Raw genomic sequence first — 18,824 nt, 5'->3', positions numbered from 1 at the left:
GTCCTGCCTTGGCCTTTTGCCTAGGTTTCCCAAACACTGCACCAATTACTTTTATGTTCAATGATGGACCCATCCTATTTATGGAGGAAAAACAACAATCATAGGAATGGGGAAGATCAACTGAAATTGGGTAATCTAACTTCCACCATCAATGCAGTACTCTCTGACACATAGGCTCGGCCCTATGAACTCCAGCACCTGAGCCAATTCCATGACTTCTGATGAGCAGCTCTCCCCAAAGTTCATCCCTCACTTACAGTGAGCACAAAAATCCCACCCCCACCTTTTTAAAAAAAAACATATTTCTTTATGAAGTAATGACAGAGCTCATGTGAAAGTTGATATTAAATTTGTCTGACTTAAACAGGAGCAGTGAGGCATATTGATTTTAAAATGAGACTGCGTGACCTTTTCATGACAAATCTTTAATGCGGTATGTTGACGTAACTCGTGTTAACGAGGCGTGTAACATTTATAACCACATGAATATGAACCACGTGAACTGCAGTAATATTTTCATTTCAGCCAGCATGTTACCGGGTTTATTGGCTGTGTGTCAAAGACGTTCACTTCTCTCGGGTATAGGTGTCATTCTTACTGTTTGTGCAGCTTTAACATTAATGCAAAGCGCATTACAGTACAGAAATATTTGATGCACAAAGAGCTGTTTATAAGTCTTCCACCCTCACTGTAATGGACTCCATTTGTCTAAAAGTCAACCACTAATTCGAATGTAAGCTGCTGCTGAATCCTCCTGACAGATTGCTTAATGCTTCAAATCCAAATCTATTAATCTTCTGCTTAAAAATGTAACTTATGAAGTTCCTTTACTGATCAGAGCGCTGTCTAGTGCGAAACTGAGCCATACAGACCTGGAATATGCCAGGTTTGATCCCCAGTCTGCACTGGGCCAGCGGCAACAATTGGCCTCAGCATCCCTGGGCTAGGGAGGGGAAAAACCCCTCGGGGTTCTTTCATCAGATGGCCATCTAGGGACCCCCAATTGGAAAGTGTCTGTGACTTGATATCAGGCTTGTGTGTGATGCAGTCCATAGAGAGATAACTTGACGACACTCATCATTTAATGCTCCTACATTAATAATGATCGCTTGGCGGAGCTCCTGTGAAGTCGTATCCCAGCAGGAGCAGCCTCCGAGGGAGAAGGCGGCAAAAATATTGGAGGAACAAAAGAGATTTGTTTTTAAAAATTGAAGTTGCAACCATCAAGCTGTGCCCCTTGATGGGCTGAGAGTCCAGACATGGAGAGGAACTGGCTGATGATGAGTCAACTTAGAAAGTAGACCATTGTCCAGGGAACCTTGTAGCTGTGGCAAGAAGAGTCTCGACTACAGACTGACAGTCAGATACAGAATCACCAGAATGGCACATTTTGGAACAGTAGAGGTCGACAGCTCTCTCTGTTGCTGCTCACCTTCAGGGTGAGGGAGGGCTCATTTTTAAAAATTAATTCTCGGGATGTGGGCGTCGCTGGCAAGGCTGACATTCATTGCCCGTCCCTAGTTGCCCTGAGAAAGTGATAGTACAACTGAGTGGCTTGCTGGGCCACTTCAGAGAGCAGTTAAGAGTCAACCACATTGGTGTGGGACTAGAGTCACACATAGGCCAGACCGGGTAAGTACGGCAGGTTTCCCTCCTTAATAGACGTTACTGAACCAATTAGGTTTTCACGACAATCCGATAGCTTCATGGTCACTTTTACTGATACCAGCTTTTTATTTCCAGATTTTTTGAACTGAATTCAAATTCTAAATTGCCATGGTGGGATTTGAACTCACGTTCTCTGGATTATTAATCTGGCAAAATAGTCCCTGTTGTGCACTCAGCAATTTAGCCTGAATCAAGATAAATATTTAAACATTTTTTTTCTTTTGTCTGTTTATGTCGGTGGTGGGGAAACTTTGAGACAACAATCCGGGACACAATTAATTAGCACTTGGAAAAGTATGGGCTAATAATTGAAAGTCAGCATGGATTTGTTAAAGGAAAATCGTGTTTGACTAACTTGATTGAATTCTTTGATGAAGTAACAGAGAGGGTTGATGTGTATATGGACTTTCAAAAGGCATTTGATAAAGTACCACATAATAGACTTGTTAGCAAAATTAAAGCCCACGGGATTAAAGGGACAGTGGCAGCATAGATACAAAATTGGCAAAGGGACAGAAATCAGAGAGTAGCGGTGAACAGTTGTTTTTCAGACTGGAGGATAGTATACAGAGGATAGTAACAGACTTCACGACATAGACAGACTGGTGAGATGGGCAGACACACAGCAGGTGAAATTTAACGCAGAGAAGTGATACATTTGGTAGGAAGAATGAGGAGAGGCAATATAAACTAAATGGTACAATTTTAAAGGGGTGCAGGAACAGAGAGACCTGGGGGTTTAAGTACACAAATCTTTGAAGATGGCAGGACAAGTTGAGAAGGTCATTAAAAAAGCATATGGGATCCTGGACTTTATTAATAGAGGCCTGGAGTACAAAAGCAAGGAAGTTATGCTAAACCTTTATAAATCACTGGTTAGGCCTCAGCTGGAGTATTGTGGTCAATTCTGAGCACCACACTTTATGAAGGATGTCAAGGCCTTAGAGAAGGTGCAGAAGAGATTTATTAGAATGGTACCAGGGATGAGGGACTTCAGTTATGTGGAGAGACTGGAGAAGCTGGGGTTGTTCTCCTTGGAACAGAGAAGGATAAGAGGAGATTTGATAGAGATGTTCAAAATCACGAATGGTTTTGACAGAGTAAATAAGGAGAAACTGTTTCTAGTGGCAGAGGGTTGGTAACCAGAGGACACAGATTTAAGGTGATCAGCAAAAGAACCAGAGGCGACATGAGGAAACATTTTTTTACGTAGCGAGTTGTAACAATCTGGAATGCACTGCTTGAAAGGGTGATGGAAGCAGATTCAATAATAACTTTCAAAAGGGAATTGGATAAATATTTGAAAGGGAAAAATTTGCAAGGCTACGGGGTAAGAGTAGGGGAATGGGACTAATTGGATAGCTCTTTCAAAGAGCCGACACAGGCACATTGGGCCAAATGGCCTCCTCCTGTGCTGTTCCTACTATGATGCTATGTTATACCATTGCTAAATATAAACCTGACATGAAAAATTCCGACAGTAGGACAACATCCCAGCTTTCCGTTAAACTGATGATTACAATCTCCTGCTGTTGAGTCATTGCAAGCCTGTTTAATGAGCCTCCCTGACCACACGTTCTTACAACTCCATTGGAGACATCTTACACATGGATATAATTTGACAAGAGATGAGACTCATCCAGAAATAATGGTTCTGTCTGAATTCAAGAAACTCTAAAGCAACAGAGACCTCAACATAGAAACAGGAGTAGGCCATCCAGCCCCTTAAATCTGTTTTGCCATTCAATTAGATCATGGCTGATCTGTATCTCAACTCCATTTACCTGCCTTGGTTCCATATCTCCAAAAATCTATCAATCTCAATTTCAAATTTTCAATTGACCCACAACAGTTTTTTGGGGGAGAGAGTTCCAGATTTCTATTGCCCTGTGTGAAGAAGTGCTTCCTGACATCACAACTGAACGGTTAATTTTAAGGTTATGTAGCCTTGTTCTGGACTCCCCCAGACTTTACCTCTTCGATTGCTGGAATAAGAATGCTTGTACCAGAGCAACAACAAAGGTCCCAGGTTCCACCTCTGGTCCGTGCTGAGTTAGCTCATTTCAGCCAGTAGGGCGTGCTGGCATTGGCCACAGTGCCCTCAGATAACTGAGGGAAATTCAGCCAAAGTCCCTGCTCCGGATTGTGATCCAGTAACTCCTGCTGGAAAACACACATGTGCGGATGTTGGGTGAGGATAGGATCAGACTCAGCTGTGTTGCCCGTGACTGCTCAATAATCGGTGACACCAACTGTCTAGGTCCTCACTCGAGGGATGAATACTTGGGTGAAGTGCCTGAGGGTGATGAGTAGCCTTAGAACTGGAGCAAAGCAGGGAGGTAGTGTCTTCACAGAGGAGGGGATTAACCTGGGGGTGGGGTGGTGGGGGGATGTGGAGAAAGGTCTTTTCTCTTGTTTTGTTCATCGGGATGGGGGATGTGAGTGCTGGGAAATGGAACACTTCCCTTTTTGGCTACCCAGTGTTAGTGTCAAGCACTCCCAGGTCAGGTACAGCGCAGGTTCAGTACAGAGTAACGCTCCCTCTACACTACCCATCAAACACTCCCAGGTTCAGTACAGAGTAACGCTCCCTCTACACTACCCATCAAACACTCCCAGGTTCAGTACAGAGTAACGCTCCCTCTACACTACCCATCAAACCACTCCCAGGTTCAGTACAGAGTAACGCTCCCTCTACACTACCCCTCAAACCACTCCCAGGTTCAGTACAGAGTAATGCTCCCTCTACACTACCCATCAAACACTCCCAGGTTCAGTACAGAGTAACGCTCCCTCTACACTACCCATCAAACCACTCCCAGGTTCAGTACAGAGTAACACTCCCTCTACACTACCCATCAAACCACTCCCAGGTTCAGTACAGAGTAACACTCCCTCTACACTACCCATCAAACACTCCCAGGTTCAGTACAGAGTAACGTTCTCTTTACACTACCCATCAAACACTCCCAGGTTCAGTACAGCGTAACGTTCTCTCTACACTACCCATCAAACCACTCCCAGGTTCAGTGCAGAGTAACGCTCCCTCTACACTGCCCATCAAACACTCCCAGGTTCAGTGCAGAGTAACGTTCCCTCTACACTGCCCATCAAACACTCCCAGATCAGATACAGTACAGGTTCAGTGCAGAGTAAAGGTCTATTTGCTCTGAACCAACTATGTGCCTCAACCCCCAACCTGAAGACCGGCCCATTCTGCATCAGTGTGACATTGTTCCATTTTCCACTCTTGCCGTCCTGTGGTCTGTGACATTGCCACTTTAAGGCAGTTTTGCACTGTGGGCCCTAATGTCCAGTATAAACTGGATTGAGCCTGCCCAAACTTGTTTTATGTAAGACATGTAAAAGCAGCAGTAGAAAAGGGAATAGGCACTTTAATTCAGATCTGGGAATAAGTAAAAACTGAGCATATGAAGGTTGCAGAGACTAATCTCAGCATTTCTCAGCATTTCTCTCCCCTCAGGCAGATCACGATGGGCAAATCAATTTCTAAAAAGACGTAATAAAGACCTCAGCGAGAGCGAGTGAGGCTTGGTTGGATGATTTCCTGCTGTTGCAGTAATGACAGCAGTGTCTAGACTGCTGCATATGAGAGAGCAAGACTACATTTCAACAGCTCCTGAATAACAAACCAGGAAACGCTTGCTGGAAGGCAGAGTTCTTGCTTGCAGTCACAGTCCGGTCCTCCCCAATGGTTGGGCAGTTACACAATGGGAGAGGGTTGAACAGAGTCCCTTGTAAGGCCTGTTTGCCGTCTGCTTTTATCTTTAATAAGGCCAAGAGGACTGTGTGTCTGTCCATCTCTGTAAGCTACACCTGGGGCTGTAACCTCTCATCCTCGTGGTGAACTGTTGGATCAGTAACAGTAAACATTCCCGGGTTGAGATGATGGGCACAGGAAACACTGCTGGGTGGATGGTGATAGATTTGGTTCAGTCAGGGTTGCACTGGATCTGGTGGCTCGGTGCTGGGATTTTTGTGTTGCACTACAGCAAGCATAGATTTGGTGTGAAAATCCCAGTGTAATGAGGTCATAAATATGGGTCAGGACTGCAGCAGTGTGAGATCTAATAGGGTGCAGGTTCCAGAATAAAGAGTCTGAGGTCAAATCCTCTGAACCTTGAAGCCCTACATGAGCCAGCAGTCAGATTAATCTTTGCTTTTATAACTACAAATAAAATGCCAGGACCTCAGAACTGTCAGTCTTTCCTTTCTCCTCCAACACAGAAATTCGTGCGCTATACGGCCTCCCAAGCCTCCAATATGGCGGGCAGGAAGCATACGCTCATTACGAGCCGGATATGCGCCGACCGACATATTGGTAAAGGCCAAAAATTTGGCGTGCGGTGCCCACGCCTGAAACGTTAGGCACTTTGAGTATGCAAATAAGGGGCCTAACGCCTGATGGACGCCCCCGCTGTTTGACGCCCGCCGCCCCACCCAGCACCGCTGCACTCAGGCAGGCCAGGCCAATGTGCGATCATATTAGGAGGTCCTCAAAGGAACCGCCTGTTAGTCCCCAATCAACAAGGTAAGTTTTTAAAATAATTACCTAACTGTGGAGCTTCAATCATGCTTCACTGGGCGAGCTGCCTCTTACTCTCCACAGCTTGCCCGCTTCATGGAAATGAGGCCTGAGGCCCAATATCGGGGGCACGTCGGGCCTCACCAATCAGGCACAGGGAAAGCACCCCGCCCAAAAATGGGCAGGCCCGAATTTCTAGGCCACAGACTTTCAAATCCTTAGCTTGGTAAAGCCCAACAACTGTATCTTGATTCATCACGTCTTCTCTATATAAAGGATCATAAGGTGCATACAGATTAGGAAGGCCATTCAACCCATCCTCGTCTCATCCGTCCAGAAAGACCCTACGGTTCTCCCCCCACCCTCGTCAATCATAGCATCTAACTCTTTACCCTACATTAAAGCAGTGACTACACTTCAAAAGTACGTCATTGGCTGTAAAGCACTTTGGGAGGTCCTGAGGTCATGAAGTGCACTTTATAAATGCAAGTTCTTTCTATGAATCCAGGGCTTCTGCCTCCACTACCACACTCAGGAGTCCATTCCACATATTGATCGCTCTTTGTGTGAAGAAGATCTTCTTGACATCAATCCTAAACCTGCCTTTTTTTAGTTAAACTTGCTGGCATCAGTCTTAAATTTGACTCTTGTTAGTTTGAATTTGTGCTCCCTTTTCCGACTTCTATTGTTTAGCTGCTGTTTTCAACTTTTGAGCTGTACTGAACTTTGACCTTTCACCTCAGGTTCCCAATACCTCCACTCTGGGTAAATACACTTAACTCCTGGCAACTACACTTAACTCCCAGTATCTACAATTTATTTCCGAGAACAATCCTGAATGTATTGAAGTCCTATTTCCACATAATAATAGATGTTCTTATCCCCATAGCAACCAGTTTATATGGGTGCAACAAATACCAGTAATAATCTTTGAGCCTTACCTCTTGTTAACTCACATCAGGAACATTTTGCTTGGATCCACTAAAATGCCCGCCTACATCACAACCAAAACAGATTAAGAAAGAAGTTGCATTTATATAATGCCTTTCACATCCTCAGTATGTTTCCATGTTGTAACTTCTATGATTCTATAGGCAATTGGGACTAGCTTAGTGGTATAAACTGGGCGACATGGACATGTTGGGCCGAAGGGCCTGTTTCCATGTTGTAACTTCTATGATTCTATGTCCCAAAGCACTTCACAGCCAATTTAGGTTAACTGGTCATTCATCTCATTGCTGTTTGTGGGATCTTACTATGCTCAAGGTGCCTGCTGTATTTGCCTATATAACAATAGTCACTGTGTTTTGAAGCAGTTCATGGAGTGTGAAGCACTTTGACATATTTGAGACACAATAAAGTCCTGTCTCCCTCGCCCGGCGTCTCCCTCGCCCTGCCTCTCCCTCGCCCGGCCTCTCCCTCACCCTGCCTCTCCGGTCCTGTCTCTTTAGTCATCCCTAATAGAATCAGAACTGAGCAAATTGGAAAATCAATTAGGAATATTAATAGGTGAGCATTTTGAGAGTTTACGCTGCCTCCATTGATGTGGGTGAAAGCATTGTTTCTACTGAGCTATACAGGCCAGAAGGTCCCAAGTTCAATTTCCAGTCTGTACTTTGTTAGCTAATCTCTGTTGGTTGGCCACTGTGGTGCTGCAAATGGCCTCAGTGCCTCAACAGGGGAGGGGAAAAATCAGCCAGAGTTTCCACTTCGAATTGCTATCCAGTTACCCCTCCTGGAAAGTCTGTGAGTGGACTTAGGGTGAGTACAGCTATGATGTTTTTAATGACCAATCAGCCTGCCAATGTTCACTGACCAGGCTCACACATTGTAGCCACTTGGGTGAGATATCAGTCATTCCAAAGCTCTCCTGGCCGGCCTCCCATCTTGCACCCTCCGTAAACTTGAGCTCATCCAGAATTCTGCTGCCCGTACCCTAACTCACACCAAGTCCTGTTCACCCATCGCCCCTGTGCTCGCTGACCTACATTGGCTCCCGGTCCGGCAACACCTCGATTTTAAAATTCTCATCCTTGTTTTCAAATCCCTCCATGGCCTCGCCCCTCCCTACCTCTGTAACCTCCTCCAGCCCTACAACCCTCCAAGATCTCTGCTCTCCTCCAATTCTGGCCTCTTCTGCATCCCCGGTCTTCATCGCTCCACCAAGCCTTCAGCTGCCTAGGCCCTAAGCTCTGGAATTCTATCCCTAAACCTCTCCATCTCTCTACCTCTCTCTCCTCCTTTAAGATGCTCCTTAAAACCTACCTCTTTGACCAAGCTTTGGTCACCTGTTCTAATATATCCTTATGTCGCTCGGAGTCAAATTTTGTTTGATAATCGCTCCTGTGAAGTGCCTTGGGACGTTTTACTATGTTAAAGATGCTACATAAATGCAAGATATTGTTCGGGCCTCGTGGAGCGGTCCGCCTGCATGACTCAGCGTCAGCAAGGGAGAGGGAAGAAAGGGGGGTGAAGAGTTAATGCTGCTTATTTGATGCACTGAACTGCCTGAGTTTATTTCATTCTTGACTCTCCCTTTTGTGCTGGTGGCAGGTATTCCATCACTGAAATGAAAGTGCCAGTCACATGATATGTGACAGCACACAGGGGAGGGGAGGGGGGGGAAAGAACCCTGCAGCGCTGAGCGAATTAATCGCCTTCTGCAAACATAGCTGGGCAACTACTCAACGCTGTCAGGTGCAGACGTGCGTTTTCCGTGTTAATACACGTTCTGAGATTACTGTGGGGGGGGACCGTGCTTTCCATTTTGTGGCTCGGTTCTGGATTAATGCATCTCCCGCACCCAGAGGGTCAGAGGCATTCCATAGATAAATGGCAGGGACAATATGAATCTGGTTGTACAGGATTAATGGAGAGACAGAGAGGCGTCCTTCAGTGCCCAGGGGCTGGTGCTTTCATCACTGATAAATTGAACCAATTCACCAGCTGGGGGTGGCAGAATCCTCAATTGTATAGAAAAGCAACCCTACACTATAAGTATCGAGATTATCAAACGGGAAAAGGCTCTTTTCTCCTGTATTAGATTATAGCCTCGTGGCTCTTCGTAAATCTGGCTGATTGGGTGGTTTGCGATTCATGCTGCATTGCCCTGCTGCCTCTTTTATTCTTCCACTGTAGTTTTAGTGAAGTGCCTCACTCCTTGCTGTTAATCCTGCATCCGTCCTGTTTGCAAACTGTTTCCTGATTCTGCTAATTGCAATACCTTTTTCTTTCCTTTCAATTTGTGATCCGGTGTGGAGAGGATTCGGTGAATTAAGCTTCACAAAGGCCGGCAGAGCTGCTGCTTGGGCAGATAATGGCCCCCGAGAGTGCATGGGACGTGCTGAGAGTGTTTTATTACCCCAGGGACTGCGGTAAACGCTATGCAAAAACACAGAGAAGAGCCCCGCGATCCCATTAACCCTCAATGGTGCTGTAAAATCATCACTTTCCGACCGTCTGAAATCACTGTGTTCGATCATGTGATGTGAGACCCTCTGATGGACTGTATTTGTAAATTAATTTTTATTAATTTGTTTCTCCCCATCCGTTTTTCTCTCCTTTCCTAAAAGGCGATGACTCTTCTTGGTGTACAGTTTGACGACCACCCTTCAGTAACTCACCCAAGTGCCTGTTACTTGTGTAGGAGCCTAGAGAGTACTGCTATCCACTGACCCACGCTCCCTTCAAGCAGTGCACCGCGCTGGGAGTGTTGTAACGGTGAACTTACACCTAGTGAATGGACCAGCTATTCGACCAGAGGGGCCCCCCTTTATCCTTACCTCATGTCCCCATATGTACATTTCCATCGGGGGCACTGGATTGCGATCTATCACAGGGACCCCTCCCCTTCCCTACTCCAGGAGTGCTGAACTCCTGTAGTGGCAGTACAACTGAGATCAGCTAACCTCGCACAGACCAGGGGTAGAACCTGAGACCTTCTGGTGTGTGGAGCTCAGTTACACACTGTCTGGAACACCCGAGCCATCACAGGAGCAAGTACCTGTTGGACTAATGTTGGCTGTTATGTTTTAACGTTAACACTTAAGGCACTGGTAAGATTAATGATTCTGCTTGTTTGACGTCTGTGAATCAACTGTAAATGGTGACAGTGCCAGTGCGACGAGCTCTCTGCCCTTTCACCTCGGCCAAAACTGCTGGGGGATGAAAGTCATGCAAAAGAAGGTGGCCCATGTCTTGAACTGTACCCCACCTATTTAATTACATAGAATTTTACAGCACAGAAACAGGCCATTCAGCCCAACAGGTCTATGCTGGTATTTATGCTCCACAAGAGCCTCCTCCCACCTAACTTCATCTAACCCTATCAGTTTATCCTTCTATTCCTTTCTCCTTCATGTACTTATCTAGCCTCCTCTTAAATGCATCCATGCTATTCGCCTCAACCACTCCATGTGGTGGTGAGTTCCACATTCTATTACGAGGAATTTCCTCCTGATAATTTCCTCTATTATTGAGGAAAGTTCTGTATAAATATTCCCTGATCTCCATAGGGAATCAAGCAAAGCTCCAGAATGTTCATACGTCCTCACACTCCCACTGTTTAACCCTGGCCGGCTGCCTTCCATAAACAACATTGCCCTCCCTCACCCCCACCCCATTGTGTCCTGTGGAATTTTGATCATTTCAGTCTATCCCTATTATTTCCAATTGCATTCCCAATCAGATATTTATGGTGAATATTGGAGGCTCCAATACAGTAACTACTTGTTGAGGAGTTGATCAACACAGCATCTACTATTGGTGGGAATTGGTTTCACATTCAATCCTCTAGGTAGGGACATTTTTTTTTAAAACTCTGGTCTCACACATTAAGCTCTGGGAAAGATACCCTCTTCTCATTAAGTGCAATTAGAAACATGCTCCTTACACTAACATTTATATTTTTACTACAAATAGCAGGGAGAAGAAATCATCTCCCTAGTTCTTTACTCACAAGTAAAAAGCTGACTTACATCCACCTCATTGATTCTACTTAGTATTCTCAACATCTCATTCAGAAAGGTTTGTGTGGACAGAGTGGTGATTGGTGTAATTAATCCGTACTGGCCTCAGTAGGTGTGGCGTGTGACCTTCCAGAAGTGAGTTTGTAGCTGCCAGTCACAACAGATCTAGTGGCACAACTGACAGAACAGATTTTACATTTTCCCTGGTGAGTCACGCTCTGCCAGTACGTCATAGGCGAGGGAGGGCTGAGTGCGTCAGTTTGTTGCTCAGTAACACATACAGGGCTGAGAGTGAGAGAGTTTCCACCAAGAAGTCATATTATGCCAGTGGAAACATTAGATTATGGTGCGTTCTAAAGAAAAAAATGCAAAGCCCTGCACCTGCGATTCACTTTCAGCTATTTGAGCCTCCATTATCTACACCTCAATCATATGTCGGTTTGATTATCGACTCAAATTTTTGAAAGAATTCCCCTCAAAAGTAAAACAGATAAATTGCGACGGGTTAATAAGAATGAAATCCTGTTTGTCAAGCAGTAAGTTTTTAAGTCTTTTTTTTTTCCTTTCCGTTGTCCAGAGCAGTATTTCTACATCAGTAACTCTCACAATTCAGTGTACAAACTCAAGTCTTCATCTTCATGTTCAAATATATAATTGCAGGACAAGGTGAACTCTGAACTCATGATGCTCGTGGCACAGTGCAAAGGTCACCGACACGAGGAGATTATTCAGCGACAGCGCGAAGCACTGGCTGAGTTACGAACAAGGATAAAGGCGATGGAACGGACCCACCCTCCCAGTAAGGGTTTGTCAGTTTTTACTAAACCTAGAAAGAAATAACCACCACCTGCAACATCCCTGCATTTACTCCCACCTCATGGCTTGGCCCCTTATATCACACACTGTCCTCTGAGTCAGAGGCCAGCATAGTCCCAGAGTACCCTTCCCTCCAGGGCAGGGCGGCCTGGTACCAGAGTACCCCATCCTCCAGGGCAGGGGCAGCCTGGTACCAGAGTACCCCATCCTCCAGGGCAGGGGCAGCCTGGTACCAGAGTACCCCATCCTCCAGGGCCATCGGAACCATCTGCCAAGAGTTTGGGACAAGTGAATCTGCTTGTCATTTTCTTTTGCTCCCTGCCTTAGATTCAGTGCCACCCAATAAAAGAAAGAACTTGCATTTATATAGCACCTTTCATGACCTCAGGACATCCTAAAGCACTTCATTGCCAATGAAGTATTTTTTGAAGTGTAGTCACTGTTGTAATGGTGCAATGGCTAAGATCAGGAGCGCCACGGTGCGTGACGAACACCAGCTCCACGGTGCGTGACGAACACCAGCTCCACGGTGTGGGACAAGCACGAGCTCCACACTGCGAGGCAAGCATGAGCTCCACGGTGCGAGACAAGCACGAGCTCCACGGTGCGGGACAAACACGAGCTCCACGGTGCAAGACAAGCACGAGCTCCACGGTGCGAGACAAGCACGAGCTCCACGGTGCGAGACAAGCACGAGCTCCACGGTGTGGGACGAACACCAGCTCCACGGTGTGGGACGAACACCAGCTCCACGGTGTGGGACGAACACCAGCTCCACACTGCGAGGCAAGCACGAGCTCCCTCTGCTCTGCCCTAAAGATGAGACTTAGCTCCAATCTCGGCACCCATTAAACCCTAGGAAGAGCCAGCATCTTCAGAGGAAGGGGGTGGGGGGATGGAAATTGGGGCAAAAAATGAATTGAGTTAATGATGGCATGGTAACAGAACCCATGTGCAAAGAGAATGAATTTCCAATCTTGGTTGTTCCATTGGGAAGAATCCAAGGGGTGAGGCTAGATCACAAGGAGGGATATCAGCAGGGAAGGCATTGGGGGCACTGTCCAGGACACCATAGCCACCTTCTCCGAATGGCACTGCTTGTGCCCAGAAACTTGCATGTAGGGAACTGTGGACTCGGCCTGCGACCTAGAGAGCAGTGGACACGGATCTATATTCTAGTACTGAGCAGCACAGTGCAATTGCTCAACGTAACCCTCGCAATCCAAGCCTACCATCTCTCCCACATTCAACATCAGGCCCTTTTGCAATCTCCAATGTACGTAAACTGCCCTATCCCTGCAGAGAAAAAGACCCATTATCCTTCTAGTTTTAATAGAGGACTTCCACTATTGCACTGAATACTGGGATGGTCCTGCCTCCATTGTCATGACTTTGTCTTGCTTTCTAGGGAAAAGACATTAATGGATATGGTGGATGATTTGTTACCACTCAGATGTGCTCAGAAACCAGCATTTTTATTGCCTGTGGGACTCTTTATGTAGGATTGTGGTACTCAGACAGCAACAGAATGTGATAACTGTAGGAATTGATGGGACTTCACACTGTGAGAAATCACTTGGTCTGTTAATGGTGCTGGGTTGTCCTCTCTGGCCAATGGGTCTCTTTTCACCAGATTTATATTTTCAGTTTGCCGGGGGGATAGGATTCATGATGGAAAAACACGCTCCTGGAATTTGTCCAATATTGGCAGCTCCAGGTACTACTGAAGAGTGTAGTGCATTGAGACACCAGTGGGCCCAGGTTATTGCGGACAGTGTAGAGGGAGCTTTACTCTGTATCTTACCCGGTATGTACCTGCCCTGGGAGTATTTGATGGGACAGTGTAGAGGGAGCTTTCCTCTGTATCTAACCCGGTATGTACCTGCCCTGGGAGTGTTTGATGGGACAGTGTAGAGGGAGCTTTCCTCTGTATCTAACCCGGTATGTACCTGCCCTGGGAGTGTTTGATGGGACAGTGTAGAGGGAGCTTTCCTCTGTATCTAACCCGGTATGTACCTGCCCTGGGAGTGTTTGATGGGACAGTGTAGAGGGAGCTTTCCTCAGTATCTAACCCGGTATGTACCTGCCCTGGGAGTGTTTGATGGGACAGTGTAGAGGGAGCTTTCCTCTGTATCTAACCCGGTATGTACCTGCCCTGGGAGTGTTTGACGGGACAGTGTAGAGGGAGCTTTCCTCTGTATCTAACCCGGTATGTACCTGCCCTGGGAGTGTTTGATGGGACTGTGTAGAGGGAGCTTTCCTCTGTATCTTACCCGTGCTGTCCTTTATTTGTACTGCGCTAATCATTTTGGAAGCAAGAGGAATCAACGTGCATCACTCGAGTCCCACCTCCAGAAGCACAGGCCAGTGAATATCCTTGAGCACGGGCGGCCCTGATGCTGCGCTTTTTAATAAAGCACTTTCCCCACTTTCCGCTGCCTGCTACTCTTTACCAATCCTTTCAAACAAGTTCTGACACCTGACTCTGCGTCGTTTCACTGAGCCCGAGGATGATTTACTCAGGCCTCCTGGGCTGTCAGTGCTGCCCTCGTGTTAATAAACAGGCCGTCAGTTAGCAGAGTCCACATCACCCGCTGTACAGCGCAGCCACATCAATCCAATCAACATTAGCCTGAAACCGCTTCCTGCTGTTTCTGTTAGAAGTAAACTTCTCCACTGACAGCTGTACAACTCCCTCTTTCCCTGGGCCCCTCTGCTAGGCTGATAGTAACTCTTCTCCCTTCTGGGGGATGTGCTTTACCCAAAGACTCTTTAGAGTGACATCTATTTTTTTTCTCCTCAATTCATTGAACCCCTTGCTGTTGTACAGTGCCATGAACTCTGGCTACCCTTTGGTACCTCACTCACGTGGCCCTTGTTCCTATGAAGGTCCATAACAGTGAGCAGGCCGTTTGACCTTGGGGGACTTCACTGCTGAGCCCAGTCTCCCACCACACACCCATTTCCAATATCAAGAGTGGAAACCCTGACTGATTTTTTATTTTTTCCCCCTCTCCAACTGCTGAAACCAATAGCTGCTTGTCCACTGCCATCCCAGCGAAGGTCAGCTAACTCAGCACAAAACAGGGACCAAACCCGAGGGCCCTCCCAGCCTGCATGGCTCAGTTAGTCACTGGATAGGTCTCTTGAGTCATCACTAGGGGAGCTGTATTTGTTTTTAACTGATGGCAGACTGGGCTCAGCAGTGAGGTCCCCCAAGGTGAAAAGTCTTTAAGTAATTCCCCAGCCAAGTAACTCATTTGGAACATTCTCAGTTTTAAAACCCTGCCGCTCAAAAGTTCAAAACTGAAAAGCCGTAGCTTAAATTTAATTTGTTTTCTGAAATAATGGAGGAATGAGAATTTTATCTGTCACTCCCTGTCTTTCTGTCTACCTCTTTCTGTCTCATTCTTTCTGTCTGTTTATCTTTCTTTCTGTCTTTCTGACTGTATTTCTGACTTTCCTTCTTTCTTGTTTTCTGTCTTTCTTTCTGTCTGTCTGTGTCTATCTGTTTGTCTCTCTCTTGCTTTCTATGCGTCTCTCTCTCTAAATATGTGTTTCTCTTTCTCTATCTCTCTGTCTCCTTATTTTCTTTTTTTAGATTCTCTCTCCATAATGGTAGGAAACAAAATTAAATTTAAGCTACATCTGTCTCTCTCTGTCTGCATGTATGTTTGTCTCTCTCTTTACCTGTCATTTTCTCCTCTCCTTACATATCAGTGTCTCTATCTCTCCCTGTCGTGCTTTCTCTTTTTCCTCTCGCGCTGGCTCTCTCCTTGTTGTGCTCTCTTGCTCTGTCTCTCACTTTTGCACACTTGCTCGCTCTCGCTCTCTCCACCCTCTCTATCTCTGTTTGTCTCTGCTTTTCCAGTGTGACCACTTTAAGGGACTTTAAGTTTTTGGTTTGCATTCCAACAATGGACATTTTCCAACTTCCCTTCATCTGCCTGTTGGCACTAGATTTGAAAGGGTCAGAAATGTAATCCAAAGGACCTGACAGGCTCTGTGCAGGAAGGTGCGAGGAGGGCTTGTTTGAATTCTTAACCTAAAGTTCAATTTCATTGTTGGGGGGGAAGCCGTGAAAGCTTTGTTCTTTATTTAATTTAATTTTATTATTGTTTTAAACCTTTCACCTTTGGCAGGGACCAGCCAGGAGCAGGCCTTGGAGCATGTAGCGATCCTGAAGAGGGAGCTGGCGGACTTGCAGGCCCAGCGAACGCTCGCCGAAAATGGAACTCTTGGCAGCTCCTCGCGGAGTAATGACGAAGCTAAAATGGTAATGCTTGCAAATGCTTGCGGTTTACTGCCTTGGATGATTGCCATGGAGCTCCCCTCTGCCTCCCCAGGCTCTTCATTCCAAAGATCTCATTAACTTCACATCATGAGTACAGTCATTTAATTAAGTAATAGATTTTCTTTACAGAGATGCTAAGTTGTAGCAAAGGGAGCTGCAAAGTAGGAGAAAAGAAGCTAAACAAGCAGTGAGAGCTCAAGAGAAATTCCAGCGATATAAAAGAACAGAAAATGCTTCAATTAATATTTCAGCCGTGATTTTTCGCTAGAACTTGTTCTGCAACTGAAGAGTTAACCTGTCTTTTCTCTTTCTGATACTAATGAACCTGTTGTGCATTTCCAGAATTTTTTCTTTTGACTTCAGACATCCAGCAAACGCATTTTTCCTTTTTGTTACTAAAAATTCAAATGAACAAAATTGGCAAAAAAATGCCTGGGGGGAGATGAAGAGAATTTTTTTTACGCAGTGAGTTGTTATGATCTGGAATGAAAGGGCGGTGGAAGCAGATTCAATAATAACTTTCAAGAGGGAATCGGATATATCCTTGAAAAGGAAAAATTTGCAGGGCTACGGGGAAAGAGCAGGGGTGTGGGACTAATTGGATAGCTCTTTCAGAGAGCCAGCACAGGCACGATGGGCCGAATGGTCTCCTTCTGTGCTGTATGAGTCTATGTGCTTCCCTTTCCCTTCCTCTGCTCCCAGTGGAAATTAAAGTACGATTCCACAGGAAATGGCCGTCTTTCCCATCACCCAAGTGGCCATTGCTCATGTGCGGCCTGACAATTAGTGTTGACAGGCCATTCAGTTATGGAGGACAGCCCAGTCGAGCCACATCTTATCCTCACCCGATGTCCATTTCCAGCCAGGTCACGGGTAACAATCAGGAGCTGGAGACCTGGATGATTTTGTTCCCGCTCCGCTAGGCCAAGGGCACTGAGGCCAATTGTAGCGTCCCGACTGCTCCCTGGCTGAGATCAACCAACGTTAGCACAAACTGGTGATCGAGCCCGAGACACTCTGCTGTGTGTGGCCGAGTTCCACACCCGCAATACCGATCCTCGCTGATCCTTCGACACGTGTTAGAACGAATTAGAGGAGTGTTTACTGCATGTACACACTAAATATTGTCAGTGGACAATTCAGAACAGGAAAAAAGGAGGAGCTCCGTGTTTGTTAAATGGGCTTAAAAGTTGGGAGGTCAATTTAACATGATGCGTATTTTTAAAACAAGAGCCTATTCCAATTCACACAGCTCCCCCTGTGTAACACACCGTTCAGTACACACAGCTCCCCCTGTGTAACACACCGTTCAGTACACACAGCTCCCCCTGTGTAATGCACCGTTCAGTACACACAGCTCCCCCTGTGTAATGCACCGTCCAGTACACACAGCTCCCCCTGTGTAACACGCCGTTCAGTACACACAGCTCCCCCTGTGTAATGCACCGTCCAGTACACACAGCTCCCCCTGTGTAACACGCCGTTCAGTACACACAGCTCCCCCTGTGTAATGCACCGTCCAGTACACACAGCTCCCCCTGTGTAACACGCCGTTCAGTACACACAGCTCCCCCTGTGTAATGCACCGTCCAGTACACACAGCTCCCCCTGTGTAACGCACCGTTCAGTACACACAGCTCCCCCTGTGTAACGCACCGTCCAGTACACACAGCTCCCCCTGTGTAACACACCGTCCAGTACACACAGCTCCCCCTGTGTAACACACCGTTCAGTACACACAGCTCCCCCTGTGTAACGCACCGTTCAGTACACACAGCTCCCCCTGTGTAACGCACCGTTCAGTACACACAGCTCCCCCTGTGTAACGCACCGTCCAGTACACACAGCTCCCCCTGTGTAACGCACCGTCCAGTACACACAGCTCCCCCTGTGTAACGCACCGTTCAGTACACACAGCTCCCCCTGTGTAACGCACCGTTCAGTACACACAGCTCCTTCATCCACCATTATCAAACATAGATTAAATGGCCATTCACCTTACTATTATTTCTTGACAGTGCCATGTGCAAAATAGCTGCCAAGTTTTCTACATAACAACAATCACTGCACTTCAAAGTAATTAATTGTATGTGAAGCACTTTGGGACATTTCTGAGAGGCAAAATATAAATAAAGGTCTTTCTTTCTAAATAGACCTTAGAGCTTTGATTGCTCTTACCCAGTCTTCCAACATCCCATTACAACAGGCAGCTTTCCCATTTTAACTTCTCATTGCAATCTCCTTGTACGTTGCTGGTGCTGGATTTTCTTTATCGCTCCCATTTTGGCGGCAAGTTTCTGCTGTGTCGCTGATCACTGCATGACCACAAGGGGGCATGATTTACAAGGTGATGCCAGAGCAGCTGACAGGGAATAGAGAGTTTAGATGACATCATACATTCAGTCTTACAGATACTTGGACTCAGTTTTACAGGGATGTATATTATAATTTTATATTTTACTTTAGAAAGATATTAAAATTACATGCAATTAAAAACCCAGCAAAGATACAAATTTGACTTTACATCTGGTAT

The 18,824-nt window shown here is 46.2% G+C and overlaps 1 protein-coding gene across 2 annotated transcripts in view; it reads left to right on the top strand.

Annotated features, from left to right (window-relative positions):
* fhad1 (forkhead-associated (FHA) phosphopeptide binding domain 1) overlaps nucleotides 1–18,824 on the top strand; it is a 112,675-nt gene that overhangs the window by 61,179 nt on the left and 32,672 nt on the right. For both annotated transcript variants that reach the window (XM_067970580.1, XM_067970579.1), the window contains exons 24-25: nucleotides 11,842–11,980; nucleotides 16,140–16,273. In XM_067970580.1, coding sequence (XP_067826681.1) covers nucleotides 11,842–11,980; nucleotides 16,140–16,273 — 273 coding nt within the window. The remainder of the gene's footprint in view (nucleotides 1–11,841; nucleotides 11,981–16,139; nucleotides 16,274–18,824) is intronic.

The sequence above is a fragment of the Heptranchias perlo genome, chromosome 32 (genome assembly GCF_035084215.1).
Source record: "Heptranchias perlo isolate sHepPer1 chromosome 32, sHepPer1.hap1, whole genome shotgun sequence".
NCBI lineage: Eukaryota > Metazoa > Chordata > Chondrichthyes > Hexanchiformes > Hexanchidae > Heptranchias > Heptranchias perlo.
This window is presented reverse-complemented; position numbering and strand designations above follow the sequence as displayed.